The sequence below is a fragment of the Podarcis filfolensis genome, assembly GCF_964270895.1.
Source record: "Podarcis filfolensis genome assembly, chromosome: 7".
NCBI lineage: Eukaryota > Metazoa > Chordata > Lepidosauria > Squamata > Lacertidae > Podarcis > Podarcis filfolensis.
This window is the reverse complement of record NC_139603.1, coordinates 88,778,446-88,800,270: the sequence shown is the minus strand read 5'-3', so window position 1 is coordinate 88,800,270 and position 21,825 is coordinate 88,778,446. Positions and strand designations below refer to the sequence as shown.

Sequence of the window (21,825 nt, the reverse complement as noted above, 5' to 3'; positions counted from 1 at the left end):
GAGTCAAAATGGTTTCAGGACGGTCTTCCTGTGCTGCTCCAGACATGTGGTCCACATATCTATGTATGTGCTTGGTTGGTACATTTATGAACATTTATTATACATATAAGAACTTGTTTTTTTTATTTCAGTGGAATCATAAAGGTAAAGGTAAAGGGACCACTGACCATTAGGTCCAGTCGTGGCCGACTCTGGGGTTGCAGCGCTCCTCTTGCTTTACTGGCCGAGGGAGCCGGCGTACAGCTTCTGGGTCATGTGGCCAGCAGGACTAAGCCGCTTCTGGCGAACCAGAGCAGCGCACGGAAACACCGTTTACCTTCCCGCCGGAGTGGTACCTATTTATCTGCTTGCACTTTGCCGTGCTTTCGAACTGCTAGGTTGGCAGAAGCAGGGACCGAGTAACGGGAGCTCACCCGTCGCAGGGATTCAAACAGCTGACCTTCTGATCGGCAAGTCCTAGGCTCTGTGGTTTAACTCACAGCGCCACCCGCGTCCCAGAAGGGCTCTTAGGTCCTTTTAAAAACTAGTTCCAAGACCTAGTAGTTCTGGAGGTAACCTGAATGTTTGCAGGCCATATCTGCAAAAAGCAGCATTGCTCCGGGGTGTGTGTGTGTTTGTGTGCATTTTCATGGCTCCGGGTCCTTTCTTCTCAAGGAATCAAAATTCCTCCTCCTGCCATGCACTGCTCTTTGCCAAAACGATTCTACATTTGAGAAAGATTCAAGAAGCGCACAAACTAAGGGTCAGTCTGAAATGAATGGAATCACTAAAGTAGGTCTGTTCATTTCAGTTGGTCTACTCTGAGCAACCCTGAGGGAAGTCACACAAGCCACCTCAATCAATTTGTTCTTAAGTGCAGAATCTGCGTTTTCCGACAGGGGAGTTTCTGTCCCAGGGAGGGGCCGGCAGGCAGGCAAGCAAGAACGGACAGACAAGACATCCGCCGCTCCACGAATGTGAACACGCTACCTGCAGCTTGATAGACTCTGCATTAGGAAAGCAATTATATTAGAGGTTTGTTAACTCAATTATGAAAGTAGTTTGTGATGCTTTTTAATTAACTCGTTTCTGCACGCCTGATGGAGCATGGGTTTGCCAGCGTGGATTTGCCAGATGAGACAGAGCCTCGACGAGGGGACTGGGCCGTGGTGTGAAATTGGGAAACGGTGGGAGGCAAGCCGTGGTGCGCCTGGGTGTGTCAGAACACACACGGAAGGATGGAGGCAGAGAGCTCAGCCCACTGGGGCCTTTTCCTGCCTCGCTGAAATGAATCGGCACATCTGAGGCCTCCGACAGCCGACTCCAGACTCCACAGGTCTCCCTGCAATCAATGGGCTTTTCTAAAAACTCTGAACATGAATTGCTGTGGACGCAGGCAGTTGTGGAAGAAGCTGTGCCACTTACTTACTTTTCCTATTTAACGTTTTGCCTTAACAAGAGTCCTGGTGAACTTAAAAACCTGGCATATTACTTACTATTTTTGTTTGTACCTAATGAGGTATTATATGCCTGTTGTCTTTGTCCATGGAGTTTTCTTGGCAGGGATACTGGAGTGGCTTGCCGGTTCCTCCTCCAGGTGGATCACGTTTGGTCAAAACTCTCCACTATGACCTGTTCATCTTGGGTGCCCTGCTTGGCATAGTTCATAGCTTCTCTGAGTTATTCAAGCCCCTTCGCCACAGCAAGGCGTGGATCCATGAAGGGGATCCATGAAGACTCTTGAGAGTCCCATGGACTGCAAGAAGATCAAACGTATCCATTCTTAAGGAAATCAGCCCTGAGTGCTCACTGGAAGGACAGATCGTGAAGCTGAGGCTCCAATACTTTGGCCACCTCATGAGAAGAGAAGACTCCCTGGAAAAGACCCTGATGTTGGGAAAGATGGAGGGCATAAGGAGAAGGGGACGACAGAGGATGAGATGGCTGGATGGTGTTCTTGAAGCTACCAGCATGAGTTTGATCAAACTGCGGGAGGCAGTGGAGGACAGAAGTGCCTGGCGTGCTCTGGTCCATGGGGTCACGAAGAGTCGGACACGACTAAACGACTAAACAACAACAACAATGAGGTATTAGGGACGTGGGTGGTGCTGTGGGTTAAACCAGAGAGCCTAGGACTTGCCAATCAGAAGGTCGGTGGTTTGAATCCCCGCAACGGGGTGAGCTCCCGTTGCTGTGTCCTAGCTCCTGCCAAGCTAGCAGTTCGAAAGCACGTCCAAGTGCAAGTAGATAAATAGGTACTGCTCCGGCGGGAAGGTAAACGGCGTTTCCGTGCGCTGCTCTGGTTCGCCAGAAGCGGCTTAGTCATGCTGGCCACATGACCCGGAAGCTGTACACCGGCTCCCTCGGCCAATAAAGCGAGATGAGCGCCGCAACCCCAGAGTCGGTCACAACTGGACCTAATGGTCAGGGGTCCCTTTACCTTTAATGAGGTATTATTTTAATATTCCTCCATGAAATTAGGGAGGGGGGATGTCTCTAAGCCTACGCTGTTGCGAGAACAGCTGCAAAATCCCCACAGATGCTAACAGGAATTGCTGCAGGATAGAGACGGCCGGAACTATCAGGGGCGATTCTACCTGCCTTGCCCCCTCCTGCCCCACCTGGAACCCTTAAAAGGAGGAGCTGCAGTTTAAGTGCTTATTCTTGCTCTCTCTTGATGGTTTCGTGGGGAATAATCGCTTGCCTTTCTGGTAGGAAAACGAATGCATTTTGATACTTCTGAAATGTAAAGATTTATTTTGATCGTTATTGATTTCCATTCTGTCGCATGTGCATTGATAGGTTTGTATCCGCATCTGCATTGTTTCTGAGCCGCCTTGGGGTTTTTTTGGCCAAAAGGTGGCATATTAATAAATAAGACAGGAATGAGATTCAAACCCCTGCCCTCTCCTGCCCATCTGTCCCCCCACCCATTTTATGTCCCTCCCCTGCATCTGTTTCAGCACAGCGGAGCCCCAGAGACCAGCTTGCCACTCTCCCAAATACTAAAAGGCAGATGGCGCCTGGGACGCAACAGCCCATTGCAGGGAGGAAACGAATCTCCAGAATCTTGCGCCGGGAATAAATTATGCAGCCATATGATTCTATGATGCTATTCCTTCCTTGGAGGTATTTAAGCAGAGGTTGGCTGGCCATCTGTCATGGATGCTTCAGTTGAGATTCCTGCATTGCAGGGGGTTGGACTAGATGACCCTCAGGGTCCCTTCCAAGTCTACTCTTGATTCTATGATTATAAACCCAAGGGGTGCTGTTGCTGGGTCAGGGAAACCCTGAAACACTTGGATCAGTAAAAGGGACACCGTATTTTTCGCTCTATAGGATGCACCCGAGCAAAGGACGCACCTAGTTTTTAGAGGAGGAAAACAAGTAAAAAATATTCGGAATCAAATCAGTGTGGGGGCTGAAGGGGGAAGCCCGGGGTTTCCCCATAAAGCCCCGGCATCCCCAAGCTAGAACAGCGAGATGCTGCGCAGCACTCCGTCTCGCTGTTCTAGCTTCGGGGACAGCCTTTCAAGCCTCCGCAGGGCAGCGGGGTGCCTTCACCCCGCTGCTCTGCGGAGGCTTTGTGCAGCTAATCCTGAAGCCTTTGGAGCGCAGCGTGAGGTCCCGCTGCGCTCCAAAGGCTTCAGGGATAGCCACCTGAAGCCTTTGGAACGCAGCGGGACCTCGCGCTGCGCTCCAAAGGCTTTGAGTTCCTTTTGCTGAAGCCCGGAGAGTCTTGCTCTCCCAGCTTCAGCGAAATCAACGCGTAGCCTCTGGAGCGCGGAGGGAGCACTTCCTCTGCGCTTTGGAGGCTTCGTGTTGCTTTCGCTGAAGCCAAGGAGCCTGCATTCGCTCCATAGGACGCACAAACATTTCCCCTTCATTTTTGGAGGGGAAAAAGTGCGTCCTATAGAGCGAGCGAAAAATACGGTACTTGAGAGCAGTGCTGCTCTTGCATGCTGTAGGTATCCCAATGTGAAGTCTGGGATATACAATGAGCTATTCTGAGAAGCAGGCTATTCACTGCTAGATTCATTAAGTTTCTAGTCCTCACCATCAATTAAAACAGCTTGGGAGGCTCAGACCACTCCAATGGGGCAGAACTTTTAAGGGGGCAAGGGGTTCAAGAATTTTCCTTATTGGCCACGACACTCTCTATTCTCCACACCCTGTTTTTCCTCCTCCATTTGTCTCTTTTTGCCTCAAAACACAATTTCAGGTGCCTGGGAAATTGTTTAATTCTCTCTGCTGATACTTCAAATCATGCAGCCTAAGGCCCTTCTTCACACAGCGCATGGTTAAACTATGGAACTCGCTTGCCTCCCACAAGAGGGTGTCCATTTCCCAGTCACTTTCCTTACTGCAAAACATCTGATTGGGGGGAGCAGGTATGCTGTGTACAGTGTACAGTGGACGCTCGGGTTGCGAACGTGATCCGTGCGGGATGCACGCCCGCAACCCTGTGTCTGCGCACATGCGGATTGTGATTCGGCACTTCTGCGCATGCGCAAAGCGCGATTTAGGGCTTCTGCACATGCGCGACAGCCGAAACCCAGAAGTAACCCGTTCCAGTACTTCCGGGTTTCGGCGGTCCACAACCCGAAAAAACGTAACCTGAAGTGGCTGTAACCCGAGGTATGACTGTACAGTACAATTTAGCTGCACAACCAGAATCTGCTGGTATGCAATTTAATTCCACCAGCAAAATAGAGACTGCCTGGAAGTGTGTGCTGGCCAGAAACAGTTTTAGCCAAGTTTCTCTCTCCCCACAATGAAGCAACTCAGCCTCTTGTTGCAAAGACCTACTCAGAACTGCTGCAGCTATTGTTTGGTTCAGGGAGCTGGCAGGTGGCAGAATAATAGATCCACAGAATTGCAGAGTTGGAAGAGACCCAAGGGTCATCTAGTCCAACCCCTGTAATGCAGGAACCACAGCTAAAGAATCCCTGACAAATGGGATTCTTATTCTGTGAACCACCCTGAGATCCTCTGCAATGGCTCCCAGTGGAGTACAGGGTCAGGTTTAAGGTGCTGGTTTTAACCCTTAAAGCCCTATATAGCCTAGGACCCTCGTATCTACAGGACCGCCTCTCCTGGTATGTCCCACGGAGGACCTTACGGTCTTCAAACAAAAACATCTTGGAGGTCCCTGGCCACAGGGAGGTTAGATTGGTCTCAACTAGGGCCAGGGCCTTTTCAGTACTGGCCCCGACTTGGTGGAACGCTCTGTCACAAGAGACTAGGGCCCTGCGGGACTTGACATCTTTCTGCAGGGCCTGCAAGACAGAGCTGTTCCACCAGGCCTTTGGCCAAGGCACAGCAGGACCCCCTCCTTCGGTAATCCTCATAGAACTCTAGCCCAATGGTTGCCATTAATTTGATTTTGAATTGATTTTAGAATGAATTGATTTTAGAATGCTGTGCTACTTTTATTGTTGTTAGCCGCTCTGATCCGGGCTTTGGCTGGGGAGGGCGGGATATAAATAAAATTCTTATTCTTATTCTTATTCTTATTATTATGTGGTATATAAATTCAATAAATAAATAATATGGTCATCCAAACCCCGTTTAAAAACCTCTTTCCCCGTTCCAAGGGAGTCTGTTCCACTGTCAAACAGCTCTCACTCTCAGAAAGTTGCTCCTAAGGTTTAATTGGAACTGGCTTTCTTGCAATGTGAACCCATTGGTTCAGATTGTCCCATCTGGAGCAGCAGAAAACAAGCTTGCTCCATCTTCCACGTGACGGCCCTTGAGATATTTGAAGATGGCTGTCCTATCACCTCTCTGTCTTCCCTTCTCCAGGTTAAACATCTACAACTCCCTCAACGGTTCCTCATCAGTTTCCAGACTCTTTTATCATCTTGGCCACCCTTCTCTGAACACTTCTTAACCTGTGTAGCCCAGACCTGTGAGAACCGAGCCCAGGGCGAGGCGTGCTGGCGTGATACAGGTGTGTGCATTGGCAGAGAGGGAAAGGAGACTCTGGGCAGAGTTATTCCTGGGGAAGCGGTAAACAAAAACTGAAGCGCTGTACCTCAATGAATTTTCCAAAGCGAAAGTGTTTTGAGCGTGCTCAGCGGAGCTGTTAAAAAAGACTGGAGCGAGCATCTTCCATTAACGTTACGACCGTGAAATATGACAATAAAATGATAGCCGTATGGCCGCAAATTTGCAGCCCGCCGAGTTGCCAGGGGTTTATCCTCACTCAAACGTGCAGAGAGCTGTAAAATGTTTACAGAAAGGGTCGTTTGCCACCATAAAATCCTCTTTTCTCTCCTAAACAAGGCTGAGCGGAGTCATTTACAAACCCCAGAATGTTCATCGGGGGAGAGGGGAACATCTGTTCTCTCCAGGAGCCGGCAGTGATCTTCTCGAACAAATTAACTAAAATGGGTGCTTTCTAATTAAATTAGCACTCGATTGGAAGGGCCGACATTGGTGCACTCGCTTACAATTAGCACGGGGAGGACCGACTGCTCCGGCGCAAACCATTTAACTGGAAGGTGAAATATGGAAAGCCGCATTACCTGCGGACGATTAGCACCGCAGCAATGGGAGGCTTCGCTTCTGCCCTCGCCACGGCGACGAGAAGGCGGAGGGGTTTGCAGAGCCCCCCAGCGGGAAGGAACAGAGAGGATAAGGAAGGCTCTTGGAACGATTGCCTGTGGCCGGCCTTGCAAAGAGCTGGGAAGAGAAGGGACTCCGGGTGGCCTGCTACTAGTGGAAGTCACCCAGCAAAATCAAGCACTCTCTGCAAAGACTTAGCCATGAAGGGTCACTGGAATCGCCATCTGCAGAGGTAACCTCTCTTTCCAAATAATAATAATAATAATAATAATAATAATAATAATAATAATAATAATAATAATAATAATAATTTATTATTTATACCCCGCCCATCTGGCTGAGTCTCCCCAGCCACTCTGGGCAGCTCCCAATCAAGTGTTAAAAACAGTACAGCGTTAAATATTAAAAACTTCCCTGAACAGGGCTGCCTTCAGATGTCTTTTAAAGATAGGATAGCTGCTTATTTCCTTCACATCTGAAGGGAGGGCGTTCCACAGGGCGGGCGCCACTACCGAGAAGGCCCTCTGCCTGCTTCCCTGTAACCTCACTTCTCGCAATGAGGGAACCGCCAGAAGGCCCTCAGCGCTGGACCTCAGTGTCTGGTCTGAACGATGGGAGTGGAGACGCTCCTTCAGGTATACATGACTGAGGCTGTTTAGGGCTTTAAAGGTCAGCACCAACACTTTGAATTGTGCTCGGAAACGTACTAGGAGCCAATGCAGATCTCTCAGGACCGGTGTTATGTGGTCCCGGTGGCCTCTCCCAGTCACCAGTCTAGCTGCCGCATTCTGGATTAATTGCAGTTTCCGGGTCACCTTCAAAGGTAGCACCACGTAGAGCGTGTTGCAGTAGTCCAAGTGGGAGATAACTAGAAGCAAAAAAAACAAACAACTGGGGGGGGCATCTGCCTTCATGCTCAGCCTGTGAGCTTCCTAAGAACATTTAGTGGTCCCTGAAGAAAACAGAGCTCTATTGCTGTGCATCGGGGAGGACTGTGTGGAGAGAGTCTCTTCCTTTAAATTCCTAGGAGTTTATCTCAGTGAAGACCTTACTTGGAAAATCAATACAACCCAGGTGGTTAAGAAAGCCCAAGAGAGACTCCATCTCCTCAGAGTATTGCAAAAGAACGATGTCAATCAACATTTGATGATCTCCTTCTACTGGTCCACAATAGAAAGTGTCCTTTCATACTGCAATCACAGTGTGGGACGCTGGTTTGACATCACCTGATAGGAAGTGCCTACAGAGGGTGGTGAATACAGCTCAATATATTATGGGCTGTCCCGTGAATCCGCTGGATGAAATAGCGGAAGAACGTTGCCTCAGGAGAGTGAGGAAAATTCTCAGGGATGATTCACAACCTGGCCGGCACTTTCTTGATCTCCTGCCCTCGGGCAGAAGATATAAAAGCATGATTAGTCACACCAACAGGGTAAAGTACAGCTTCTATCCATGGGCTGTTAGGCTGCTGAATGAAAAGATAACAACAGGGCAACGGATTTTCGGGTTTGGTGGGTGTGCGTCAGTAAACAAGGGGAATTAAGACTAAGAGCTGAGTGGAGGAGTGCTCGTGTAATCTCACTGGATACAAGTTGTACAAGTGACAATAAAGTATTTCAATTTCAATTCAATTCCTACTTCAAAAACGGGTTCTGGTGGCAAGGTAACCCACTTTCCCCCCGTCCAATTTTGCAACACACGTCACTTGCAAGAGCCTAACAAATTTTCAGAAATACATACAGGGCTATCAATGGCTGCTAGCCAGGACGACTATGTTGTATCGCCACAGTTGGAGGCAGTGACGCTTCTGAATACCAGAAACTGAAGGAGGGGAGAGGGCTCTTGTGTGCTTGGATCCTGTTCAGCCACTGTGAAAGCAGGACACTGGACTAGAGGGGACGTTGGCCTGATCTAGCAGGCCATGGGAGCCAGTTGCTAGGGGCTGAGGTCCCTTCGCACCCCCCCAATAAAACATCTGAGGAGGCGGTTCCCTCCACCCCAGTTGATGGGTGTTGCCACTCAACCGGTGTGTTTGCACTGCGTCTCGTGGTTATGTGGGGCTTGCCCAATATTTTGTTCAAGCTGGAAGCCCTGCATATCCCCGGAAACAGAATCCAGACACTCTGTGCTGGCCTGGGAGTCTGATTCAGAGGCTGAACCGGAGGAATCCCAGCCTGCACAGGAGTCCACGGCTCCAGGGCCGGCTGAGCCGGGGCAGGGCCTTGATTCTGAAGCGCCTGCACCTGTGCCGGATCCTCTGGAGCAGGCACCAGGTGAATCCACTCTGGCTCCAGAGGTGATTGAGGACCCATTGCCTACAGGGGCGCCTCTCCCAGCCATGTCAGGGGAAGGTGAGCCTCCCCCTGGGTCCAGTAACCCTCTGGCCTCTCCTGAGCTGCAGAGGCTCAGGGCAGAAAGGTGGAGGGAAATGGGTTCTCTCAGGAGGAGTGCTCGCCTTAAGGCCAGGAGAGGCGGGTCACCTGTGGACCAGGACCGCCCCTGGCCTCAGAGGAGATAAAGGCCAGCCAGCCCAGTCCCAGGTTGCGGGAGCAACGTCGTTGAATACCTGCTTCTGCCCGGACCCAGACCTGTCCTTCCAGAGTTCCCGACCACGCCCAGCTCCTCGCTTTGGACCCCGCTTGGCCCTTGGTGGACAGTCTCCAGACCCTCGACCCAGGACCGGACTCTGACCATGCCTCACGGTAACGCCCCCCCCCCCGGGACCAGCACACACTCCTTGAACACATTATGAACACTGACATATTGCCAGAAGACAGTTCCAGCTGCTCAGCCCACCAAAGTTGAGAACCAAATGCCGCGCTTGTACCTGCGTCTTCCCCACTCCGATCCCTCTCAGGCTTGCGGTCTTCCTCGCTGGGGGACGTGGGGGGCGACTGGAGAGAGATGAAGGAGGGCAGCTTGGTTAGCCTGCTGGTTGGAGAGGGGGTCTCGGGGCTCCAGACGTCTCCCCGCTGCTCTGCCCTCGAAGGCCCAGGCGTTTCTTCAGCTTCCTCTTCCCTAAAGGAGAAAAACAAAGGTCAAGGCTCATGCAATGTGTAAAGCTGCCATGTATTTTAATATGTAATTTTATTATTTATGTATATATGGGACGCAGGTGGTGCTGTGGTCTAAACCACAGAGCCTAGGACTTGCCAATCAGAAGGTCGGCAGTTCGAATCCCCGCGACGGGGTGAGCTCCCGTTGCTCAGTCCCTGCTCCTGCCAACCTAGCAGTTTGAAAGCACCTCAAAGTGCAAGTAGATAAATAGGTACCACTCCGGCGGGAAGGTAAATAGCGTTTCTGTGTTCTGCTCTGGTTCGCCAGAAGCGGCTTAGTCATGCTGGCCACAATGACCTGGAAGCTGTACGCCGGCTCCCCCAGCCAATAAAGCGAGATGAACGCCGTGACCCCAGAGTCATCCGTGACTGGACCTTACGGTCAGGGGTACCTTTACCTTTACCTATATATGCACACCTCTATCTATCTATCTATCTATCTATCTATCTATCTATCATCAACTGTTGGTTTTGTTTACATTTTGAACTTTTTTTAAGGATAGCTTCTTCTTAACTTAAGAACATGAACAAGACCTGCTGGATCCCACCTAGTCCAGCCTCCTGTTCTCACAGAGGCCAACCAGATGCCTCAATAGGAAACCAGCAAGCAGATTTCGAACACAAGAGCTCTCTCCCTCCTGTGGTTTCCGGCCACTGGTGTTCAGAAGCATTGCTGCCTCCAGCTGTGGAGGCAGGACAGAGCCATAAAGGCAAGTAGCCATCCATAACCCTCTCCTCTATGAAACTGTCCACTCCTCTTTTAAAACCATCTAGGCTATCACTGCCTCCTGTGGCAGGGAGTTCCACAGTTTAACTATGTTCTGTGTGAAGGACTTTCTTTTATCTCTCCTGAGTCTTCCAACATTTGGCTTCATTGGGTGTCCAGGAGTTCTAGGGTTAGGAGAGAGACAAAAAACGAAAAAACACCTTTTCTCTTTCCCTACTCTCCATGCCATGAACAGCATCTGAAAATACCCACCTTGGTCCCTGAGATCTTTTTTTTGGGGGGGGGAGTCTCTCTTGCCCCCCCCCTTGGCTCAGAAAAAAGGTTTTGATTTGAGTTTCTACTGAAATGCGGCTGCATTTTAATGTTGTATTTTAATCTTGTTTTTAAGTTGTATTGTAATCAATTGTTTTTATACCTGGTGTTAGCCACCCTGAGCCCGGTCTTGGCTGGGGAGGGCGGGGTATAAAAATTTTTTATTATTATTATTATTATTATTATTATTATTATTATTATTATTAGATGCAAGGTTCCTAACTACCTGAAGCAGGGCATTCAGGCTGTGGGACCAAGTCTGTGGCATTCGCTCCTGATTGAGATTAGACAAGAACCCTCCTTGCTGAACTTCAGGCTCATAACCAAAGAGTTTATTGTTTCAAAATGCATTTTAAGGAAGTTGCTGCTTTTTTGTTTGATAATATTCTTTTGTTTTATTGCTTCTGCCCTGTATGGTGTATTTATCTGTGCGCCACTTACAGATGCTAGCAATTCAGCGGTACAGAAATGACTTAAGTAAATAAAAAACAGATCATTTTTAATCTATGCTTTATTGTAAAACATGTTATGGAAAATAAATAAAAAATGCTACTGGGAGATACAATTTGATGCCGCAAAGGCCGCCAGAATTAAGCAGGTAAATATTAAAATCACAGTAGGCAGAAGCTGGGAGAAAACTAGGAGAGCGTTGCCCTGGTAAAGACTACAGATCGCCCTAGACCTGAGTGGGGTTCAGAATATCTCCCCACCCCAACCCATGGAAGACCACACTTGTAGCAAGAGGACTTTCAATTTGCAAAGCACTTCAAAGCCCTATTGGCTTTTGCCTTCTCAACAACCCTGCAGGGTTGATTCTTGTTTTAAAAGATAAAAAAGGGAGGCCCATAAGCCAAATAGAACACACAGCATGTCCATAGTAAAGCATAGTGTGGGCCCCATATAAACTACGCCCGCCAGAATGGCTGGAGCAACCCAGTCAGATGGGCTGCATATTATTATTATTATTATTATTATTATTATTATTATTATTAGAAATCAGCCCACGAAGGAACAGAGCACCCATCTTTGAAAATAAGCTGTGCCCCTTCCCCTGTAAAAAAAATAATCATTGAACAACCCACTGAGGAAGATAACAAAACAATAACACAATTCAAAACGGTAACAATTGATTGCACATTTATTCAAAATCCAGTTAAAACTATTTAGTTTAATTCACTCCATGAAATTGGCATACTTGAACCAGCAATAGCCAGCTTTTCAAAGTCTGACAGATGGCGGGCTGCCCCCTTTGGGAACCGCTGCTCTAACCACTAAACCACGCTGCCGTGTGCTTTCACACCTCGTTTCGCAGGCTCCTCACCTAAGTGCTGGCACTTAACAGGTGCCCTCCCCTCTTCCTCCTGCCCAGCCTCTCCCCCTCCCCAAACATTGGCTCAAGGCCTGTCCCATCCCGCAGGCTCTGGTGCCTCCGAGCAAATCCGGCTAATGTGATGTTTTATCATGTTTGACGTCTCTATTGGCAGGGCTAATAAAGACAGAGGGAGCCTGCTATTTAAAAGCTCCTCTTGTCTGGCGGCCGCCCTCCCTCTCCCGGAAAAGGGGGGGCTGGAACGCAGCGGCCCCCTCCTCTCTACCCTGATGAACACCCCACCCACCCCCCTGGCATTCTTACCTAAAAATGAGCAAGGAGGTATTTTACACCTCATTGGCACATGGAGACGCAAGCCGGCTGGCATTCCAAGTTTATTCGGTCAGCCTGGATAAGTCTGCGACCCGATGGCATCCACTGCCCTGAGTGCTACCATACAAGGCAGGGCTGGGGGCTCTCAGAGGAGGATTCTCAAGGGACCAATATAGAGAGATGCCCCCACTTTGCGGTCCACACCCAGGCAGGTTGCTCACTGGGGAGGGAGAGAGGATGGGGCTGGTCCAGAGGACCAGCTGAGCTGCCACGACCCTCTAAACTCGACGCACATGCAGCCTGATCCTAGCTGGCTTTACTCAGGTGTAGGGGACGCGGGTGGCGCTGTGGGTTAAACCACAAGGCCTAGGACTTGCCGATCAGAAGGTCGGCGGTTGGAATCCCCGGACGGGGTGAGCTCCCGTTGCTCGGTCCCTGCTCCTGCCAACCTAGCAGTTCAAGAACACGCCAGTGCAAGTAGATAAATAGGTACCGCTCTGGCAGGAAGGTGAACGGCGTTTCCGTGCGCTGCTCTGGTTCGCCAGAAGCGGCTTAGTCATGCTGGCCACATGACCTGGAAGCTGTACGCCGGCTCCCTCGGCCAATAAAGCGAGATGAGCACCGCAACCCCAATAACAACAATAACAAATGAGCACCTGCTTCGTTATCAGTGCACAACAAACAGGATGCTCATTATTCCCATTTCACAGTAACAGAGGCTTTTGAATTCTGGTGCTGGAGGAGACTCTTGAGAGTCCCATGGACTGCAAGAAGGTCAAACCTCTCCATTCTGAAGGAAATCAGCCCTGAGTGCTCACTGGAAGGACAGATCCTGAAGCTGAGGCTCCAAGACTTTGGCCACCTTAGAAGAAGAGAAGACTCCCTGGAAAAGACCCTGATGTTAGGAAAGATGGAGGGCACAAGATGGAGGGCACGACAGAGGATGAGATGGTGGGACAGTGTTCTTGAAGCTACCAGCATGAGCTTGACCAAACTGCGGGAGGCAGTGGAAGACAGGAGTGCCTGGCGAGCTCTGGTCCAGCGGGTCTTGGAGCCTCAGCTTCATGATCTGTCCTTCCAGTGAGCACTCAGGGCTGATTTCCTTCAGAATGGATCGGTTTGATCTTCTCAAGAGTCTCCTCCAGCACCAGAATTCAAAAGCATCAATTCTTTGGCAATCAGCCTTCTTTACGGTCCAGCTCTCACTTCCATACATCACTACTGGGAAAACTAGAGCTTTATACGGACCTTTGTTGGCAAGGTGATGTCTCTGCTTTTTAAGATGCTGTCTAGGTTTGTCATTGCTTTTCTCCCAAGAAGCAGGCGTCTTTCATATATGTATTGCAATATTAATAATAAATATGATTAAGTGCAAAAAAAAAGGAAGTGGGAATTACTTAGGGAGGAAGCAGGAAGAAGCGTTTAAGGACCAGCGGCAACTGGGGATGGCACTCTTGGGTGCTCGGCACAGAGCTATAGAGGAGAAGCAAAAGCGGCTACTTTCTGGACCTTTTACCTCTAAGGAGCGATGAGCCAAGCCTTTATCAACTGCTGCAATGAGGTTTTGGGTGTGCATAGCAGGGGGTGGAGCTGCGGATTGGGTTCTTGCATAAGTGCAAGGCTGAGGCGCAGAGACCCCTGCAAAAGGAAAATACCCAGATACAAGGCTGGAAGCATTTGATGCAGAAGGAATGGCAGAGAGCCTCCTGCCAAACGACTACAGACAGAATTAGCTACCTTTTCTATTCTGGGACTATATAAATATATCTGCTCTGTTCTGTAATGCGGAGGTGGGTCTCATTCGCAGCCCTGGGGTGGAGGAGGCGGGGGCACGACACAATGCGGTCATGAGGCACAGGACACCGGCTCAATGGGGCAGGCTTCAGGGACGCAGGCAAGTGGCGTGACTTGCAAGCTGCAAAGCTTTTGCTTAGTTCGTTCCCTTGTTTCTGCAAGTTCTGAGCTGCCTCAAGCGCAGCTGCTGTAGAAAGATGAGCTATACACAATGAAATCAAATAAAAAACTCAGGCCTTTAACCTGTTGATTATCCAGAACACTTATTTGTTGACGTAAATTATATCAGCTGATGAAATAATTTTTGGTTGATTAACCACCTGTTGTTTGACCAATTAAATCAATTAAATTTTAACCAAATTTACTTATTGGGAAAACCTTGATCTTGGTGCCTCCTAAGAGATACAAAAATAAGTGCGTTTCAGTCAACTATATAATGAGAAGATGCCATTCCTCACTAGAAGGAATTAAGATTAAGAATTCATATTTCAGAATTCATATTTCAGTCCCTGTTGCTGGTACAGAATCAAAAGCAACTGAAAAAAATTAGTTCACGTACCCTTAGCCCCATCAATTGCCACTTATGCCCATAGATCAATCAACTACATATTTGGTTGATTAATCTGATTTACCAATTGAAAGCTTCAAGCCTTATTTCTAAACTGATTTTCTTAAGGCACCTATATATTGTAACTTTGCCGTTATTTTTATCGATTATAATTTAGTAATGATTTATTGTAATTGTTGAGAGTGATTTTTTGTATAATTATTATTCGCTGATATTTTGGGAGGTAGTTTTATTGTGTTTTATTATATTCTAACAGATCGTTGAATACTACTTTATTTTATGTAATCTGTTTAAGTCATGCCCCAGCTGCAACAAAACATGTCTCTCCCCTATCGGTCTCTACAGCCACAGCAGGTGCTGAAACTCTCCTACAGTTTGAATTCACCCCGAAAGGCTCCCTTCTCCATTGTCTCCCGAGACAGATGGATGCCGACTAAAAAATATTTTTTTATTGTGACTTATTTGCATTGGGTTGGACTGCTATAAGATGTGTGATCTCTGTTGCATACTTTGCTGCTTCCTCAGCCTGTAAACTTGCCTTGTGCAGAGTTATATAGAACGGCAGTATACCAATTAAAAGTGATGAGGATTCAAAATTGCTCACAATAACAGTCTTTAAGTGGAAGCGCTTTCTAACGTAGAACAAACTGTTAAGTATCTAGGAGACGAACGTGCTGAGCCTGCCTGGCTTTTGCCTTTGGATAAAGTCCCACGACCGGCCTCGTCCACTGTGACAGCTTCTAGGGCAGCGTCATTTCCTTGGCCCAAACAATAAAGCAGCTGTTTGCTGCTTTTTCCTGCAATGGACTCACTTTGCTCAGGCTGCAGGAGCCCAGGAGAACCCTCGGGCAGATCGGGAAGGATGGAGAAAGCTCCCAGACACCTACTTGCCCAGGTGGCTAACAGCATGGTGCAGTGGTTAGAGTGTCGGGCTAAGACCTGGGATACCAAGTTTTGAATCCTCTCACTCAGTCCTGAAGCTCACTGCGTGGCTTGGAGCCTACCACTATCTCTCGGCCAAACCTACTTCCCAGGGTTAATGCTAAAACGAGGAGCGGGGAGCCATGCATATACTGCCTTGAACTCCTTGGAGGAAAAGGTGAGGTCTAACTAGCTTGTCAAGTGAAACACAAAGAAGAATGGCAGACGAAATTAATGGACTATGCAGAATTGGACAAAATGGCAGGAGGGATTTGAAACCTGCGGGACCAGAGATTTACAGAAGATTGGAAGAAGTATACAGTCATACCTCGGGTTGAAGTAGCGTCAAGTTAAGTATTTTCGGGTTGCGCGTTACTTCCGAGTTTTGCCGCGCACGCATGCGCAGACACTCAAAATGACACGCGCATGCGCGGAAGCAGCGAAATGTGACCCGCGCACACGCAGACGCGTGTTACGTTTACTTCAGGATGCGAACGGGGTCCAGAACGGATCCCATTCGTATCCAGAGGTACCACTTTATGAATTATTTGAAGAGCAACTGTAATCAACAAATCACGCTAGTAGGACTACAAGAAGTTTTGTAAGGAGAAATATACGAAGTGTTACAAAGTAGAAAAAGATAGAGATATTGGTTATGGGTTTGAAATGTAATAGGGAAAAGAAGAAATGTATACTAAGAGATTAGACTGGAAAATTTTCAGATAGGGCAGATGGAAGTCAAAAAAACTGAATAAGATGTAAAAGTATGTTTAATTACTGTTGAAAATGGTATGTTAAAAAACATTATCTATCATCTATCATCTATCTATCTGTCTGTCTGTCTGTCTGTCTGTCTGTCTATCATCACTGGTGCCTACAATTCTAAGCAGAAGCACACGCAGGGCTCCAGAATCAGCAAATGTGATCTCTGCTCTCAAAAACGGACTGGAAGTGTGCATTAGGCAGGTTCGCCTTTGAATGCAACCTGAATTCCATCTCCTTTCCAGGAGCAGGTGGAGGAACCAGGATGCACGGCTAAGCCCGGGTTGCCTTGCCCACCCTGGCCAACGCAGAGTTAAAAAGTGCCTCTGCTCCCAGAGTTAAGGGTGCACAGCTGGGAAGGAGGGAGCCTGCAGTGGCGTTATGACAATGAGATGATCAATAGGCCCCCAAGGGCACCTGGGACAATGACCTCTAACAAGGCTCTCTCTGCGTTTATGCTGATGCCTGCTGACGCGTTCAAGTCTCCGGCACAGCCGTAAAGGTGCTGTGTCCTTCGGCGTCTGCCACTGTGCGAGGGCCTCGCTGTGCCAGGATGACACCCTCTCATCTCCTTGTGCTGTTCCACAGACTCTACACTGGTGTTATGTACAGAGCAGGAGCTAGAGAAACAGGGAGCAGAGAAGGGGAGAGAAGGGGCAAAGCTAATTTCAGGGGGAGGAGAACTGTGTCCTGCGTGATAGGTTTTGCAAGGAAAGAGAGAAGGAAGGAAGGAAGGAAGGAAGGAAGGAAGGAAGGAAGGAAGGAAGGAAGGAAGGAAGATGCATAATCTCCTTCCGAGGGTCTCAGCAGATACATCACTTGCATGCTATTGCACTACGCTGCATTGCAATCATATACCACCTTTCCCCCTCTCTAAAGTGACATGGATGGTTTTCTACCCCTCCTCATTTAATCCTCACAACAACCCAATGAGGTAGGTTAGGGTGAGAAGCAGCGATTGGCCGAAGTTCACACCTAGTGAGCTTCATGGCTGGCAGAGCGGGGATTTGAATTCCAGTCTCCCAGGTCAGAGTCCAACACTCTGCTGGCACTCCTAATAATAATAATTTTTATTTATACCCCGTTCAATTTAAATTGGGACCCAATTTAAAATACAGGTTAAAATGCAATTTAAAATGCAGCCTCATTTTAAAAGTAGCCATTAAATCAAGACCATAAGGGGAGGGAAACATAAGGGTCAGACCGAGTCCAAACCAAAGGCCAGGTGGAAAGATGTCAAGTCCCACAGGGCCCTAGTCTCTTGTGACAGAGCGTTCTACCAAGTTGGGGCCAGTACTGAAAAGGCCCTGGCCCTAGTTGAGACCAATCTAACCTCCTTGAGACTCGGGACCTCCAAAGTGTTGTCATTTGTGGACCTTCAGGTCCTTCGCGGGGCATACCAGGAAAGGCGGTCCCATAGGTACGTGGGTCCTAGGCCGCATATGAGATGAGCTGAACAGCCAGGAAATTGGGGGGGGGGGTGATAGAGAGGTGTCCCTTCAGCTGCTTCTTCAAGAACGGAAGGCATCCTGTAATAGGTAAGAGGCTTGTAACCGGGAGAGAGGATGGCAGTTCTCAGGCCGCTGGGCCTTCTTACCTCAAAGTCTGCTTGGGTGCTGAGCACGCCCGCTGGAAGGAGGTGTCTGTGGCACTGGGCTGCCTGGCCAGGTGTTTTCTCTGCGGGTGCTGCAGTTTGCACTGGGATCCCTTGGGGCAGACTCCGTGCTTGGAGAAGTCCGGACACACCAGGGTGTGCTTCTTCTTGCACTGAAAAGCAAAGCAAAGAGTTGGCGTCAACTGTGCAGGCTGGAAAAGGAGCAAGAGGCTCTGGCATCTGAAGACACACTCAGCTATCAGGCTGGCTGGGTAGACAAGCCGCCGACGGAGCAGCTTTTTGATTAAAGCTACTATACACTCTTGTTGGCAAGAGACATCACCTTGCCAACAAAGGTCCGTATAATTAAAGATATGGTTTTCCCAGTAGTGATGTATGGAAGTGAGAGCTGGACCATAAAGAAGGCTGATCGCCAAAGAATGGATGCTTTTGAATTCTGGTGCTGGAGGAGACTCTTGAGAGTCCCATGGACTGCAAGAAGATCAAACCTCTCCATTCTGAAGGACATCAGCCCTGAGTGCTCCCTGGAAGGACAGATCCTGAAGCTGAGGCTCCAATACTTTGGCCACCTCATGAGAAGAGAAGACTCCCTGGAAAAGACCCTGATGCTGGGAAAGATGGAGGGCACAAGGAGAAGGGGACGACAGAGGACGAGATGGTGGGACAGTGTTCTTGAAGCTACCAGCATGAGTTTGACCAAACTGCGGGAGGCAGTGGAAGACAGGAGGGCCTGGCGTGCTCTGGTCCATGGGGTCACGAAGAGTCGGATACGACTAAACAACTAAACAACAACAACAACTATACACTTCAGTAACTGTTTTGCACCCATTGTTGGTAGTCTTACCAACAACCCCAAAAGTCTTCAGTATGGGACCGGCTGCAAACAAAGGGAATTAACAAAATCCTCCAGCACTTTCAACAAATCTACAGAGGTGCAGGAAATGAAGGCCACAAACATGTGCAATGTGTGCAGGGGAGACACAATTGAGGCTGCCTTAGTATGAAATATTATGAGGCACTCAATTGCACACTTCAGAACAACCCACAAGGCGAGAACGGCTTCAGAAAACACGGTAATTTTGTTTTAGTCAGTGTGTATTCACTACCAAAGCAGCAAGGAAAGTTGTGATATAATATTGATATTTCATAAATAGCTGCTAAAGGTAAAGGACCCCAAATGGTTAAGTCCAGTCAAATTCAACTATGGGGTGAGGCGCTCATCTTGCTTTCAGGCCGAGGGAGCTGGCGTTTGTCCACAGACAGCTTTCCGGGTCATGTGGCCCGCTTGACTAAACTGCTTCTGGTGCAGCGGAACACAGTGACGGAAACAAGAGTGCACGGAAACGCCGTTTACCTTCCTACCATGGCGGTACCTATTTATCTACTTGCACTGGTGTGCTTTCAAACTGCTAGGTTGGCAGGAGCTGGGACCAAGCAACAGGAGCTCACTCCATCACAGGGATTCGAACCACTGACCTTCCGATCAGCAAGTCCAAGAGGCTCAGTGGTTTAGACCACAGCGCCACCACATCCCTATGCTCCACAGTTTCACTATGCTCTGCATGTATAAGCTCTTTCTTCTATCTGTCCTGAATCTTCTCACCTTTGGCGTCACTGGATGTGCAATGCTGAGTTGAAATGCCCAAGCACATATACAGACCTGAGCATGAGAGTGCGCATGAATTCAGGCGTGGGGTGGGTGCACCACCTGCCTTCGCGAAGTCACCTTAACTGGACAGCCGCCCAGCTGAGCGTTGGTGTAAACTGTATATGCAATCCATGACGGCACTGCCTTCTTCTTTTTTCTTCTTTTTCAGGCTTGTATTTCATTCCGTGACCTGAGTTGACCGAACTGCTCCCACCCAAAATAGCTGCAGCCAGAACCTCTCTGAGCAGCTTCCCTCGACTGCTCTGCTCTGAGAAGGCTTGTCAAGTGTGTGCCAATGGCCCCCTGGTCGTCATCAGGCAAAGACAAACGCCTTGACATTTCATTGCGACTGCAGGGACATCTGCCGTCTGCTCTAGTCTCTGAAGTGGAAGAAGTCCGGATTAGGGGCCTAAGTCTGGACTACTGGAGTAAAAAAGGCAAAGAGCCCAGTGGCAGAAACACTTCAACAAGTCTAACACGCCGGTTGCGGTGCGAGGATCTTTTGTGGTCAAGATGAAAGATGCACAGAGTGCAAGATTCGCAGACGATGTCGTAAGGGCCAAGCTTGTCTGCTGTGGTGCTTTTGTTCAGAGGCCAGTGGTTATTTACAGGGCCTCGTCGATTATTTATAGGGCAACCAATTGGTGCGGCATTTTATAAAGAGAAGAAGACAGGTCCCTGCCTCAAGGAGCTTACAGTCTAGAATTGGACCTTGCCATCGACCCTTACCCAAACCCGTTAAATTCTGGGATTCGAGTCAGCTAGGCATACGCCGTTGACCTCTACCATTAGCTTAATCCTGACCTTTTTACCTTCCCTACCATTAGCTTAATCCTGACCTTTTTACCTTCCAATCTGAATTATAAAAGCCTGCTGGCAAGATCTCGTTAGGGCTTTTAATTGGCAAGAGGTTTCCTGAGATCGGTGGGAGCAGTTTCCTTCAACGTTTGTATGCTGAGCGCCATTCTGAATAAAGATGATGGACCTCAGTGTGACATTGTCCGTTTTGGGGCAAAGGTTTGGCTGCCTCTTGAGATACCGTTGCCAAACTTGGCATTGAGGGTCCCATGGTGGGGGTGCCAGTCTCTGGTGTTTGGATGCCAGGCCCCATTCGGAATCAAAAGATGGACTTGGGCGTGACTTGACTCAGTTTTTGGCATGATGGATTGGAAGTCACAATTTACACCATCAGTTGAAGAAATACAGTATTTTGGGTTCTACGCCACACTGCCTCAAATGCATCCCTTAAAAATAGGTGCATTGGATATTGTAGTCCATATTAATTACTACAACAAATGCAGTTTCTTTGGGTGGTTAAAATGATGAAAATGAACTGCAAAGTCAGAGTGTCTGTGGCACAGCACATAAACTTCCCCCAAAGAATACTGGCAGCTTAGAGAACTACCGTATTTTTCGCTCTATAAGACGCACTTTTTTCCTCTTAAACAGTAAGGGGAAATGTCTGTGCGTCGTATGGAGCGAATGTGTGGTTGATCGCTGGCTCCCTTTCCGGCCCCTTGCCCAGGCCTCCATTGTTGAATGTTCTGCAGATGGAGACTGTTTGGTTCCCCAGCGACATGTGACTGGCTGATTAGATAATCTGGAAACTGTAGAAATGGCTCCCTTTCCTTTCCTAAAGAAGCTGCAGAACTGTGAGTTGAACCCCATAAAAACAGGATTTTTTCCCTTTGCAAAGTAAGCTCAACAACTTTGAGCTGATCCTCAAAAAAGGGGCTTTTCCCCTTTGCAAAAGAAGCTGCACAACTGTGAGCTGATCCCCCAAAAAACGGGGCTTTCCCCCCTTCCTCCTCTAAAAACTAGGTGCGTCTTATGATCTGGTGCATCTTATGGAGCGAAAAATACGGTACAGTTTCCCAGCACCATCAACAAACATTGGTTCCCGTGATTCTTTGGGGGAACTAATGCGCTTTAAACGTGCGGTTTCTGTACAAGCAGCCCTCGTACGAAAAAGTGCTCTTCCCATTGAGAGAAGTCCTACAGCTGTGGGCCATGCAACCTCTGCCCTTTTCAGCCACCCCCTCAGACACTGAAGTGTTAAGCCAAGCCCAAGCTCTGACCTTTACTGGATGGTTCAATTTAGCCAATATGCTTCAACAGGGACAGAGAGAGAGGCTTTGGGTGCTCTCAGCCGGCTGCTATTTTGGAGTGAGATTCAGGCGCACACTGGAGAATTCAGGTTACACAATTACAGCTGGTCTTGTGCAACAAAC

The 21,825-nt window shown here is 48.6% G+C and overlaps 1 protein-coding gene across 2 annotated transcripts in view; it reads right to left on the bottom strand.

The window, feature by feature from the left end:
• The window catches only part of ZC3H3 (zinc finger CCCH-type containing 3), a 276,522-nt gene that overhangs the window by 18,229 nt on the left and 236,468 nt on the right, over window positions 1–21,825 (bottom strand). The window contains exons 10-12 of one of the 2 annotated variants that reach the window (XM_083621937.1): window positions 17,929–18,098; window positions 9,284–9,567; window positions 8,108–8,672 (exon numbers count right to left, since the gene is read on the bottom strand). In XM_083621937.1, coding sequence (XP_083478063.1) covers window positions 8,569–8,672; window positions 9,284–9,567; window positions 17,929–18,098 — 558 coding nt within the window. In that variant the 3' untranslated portion in view covers window positions 8,108–8,568. Of the gene's footprint in view, window positions 1–8,107; window positions 8,673–9,283; window positions 9,568–17,928; window positions 18,099–21,825 lie in introns of those variants that run through there. The other variant, XM_083621938.1, reaches the window with a different exon arrangement.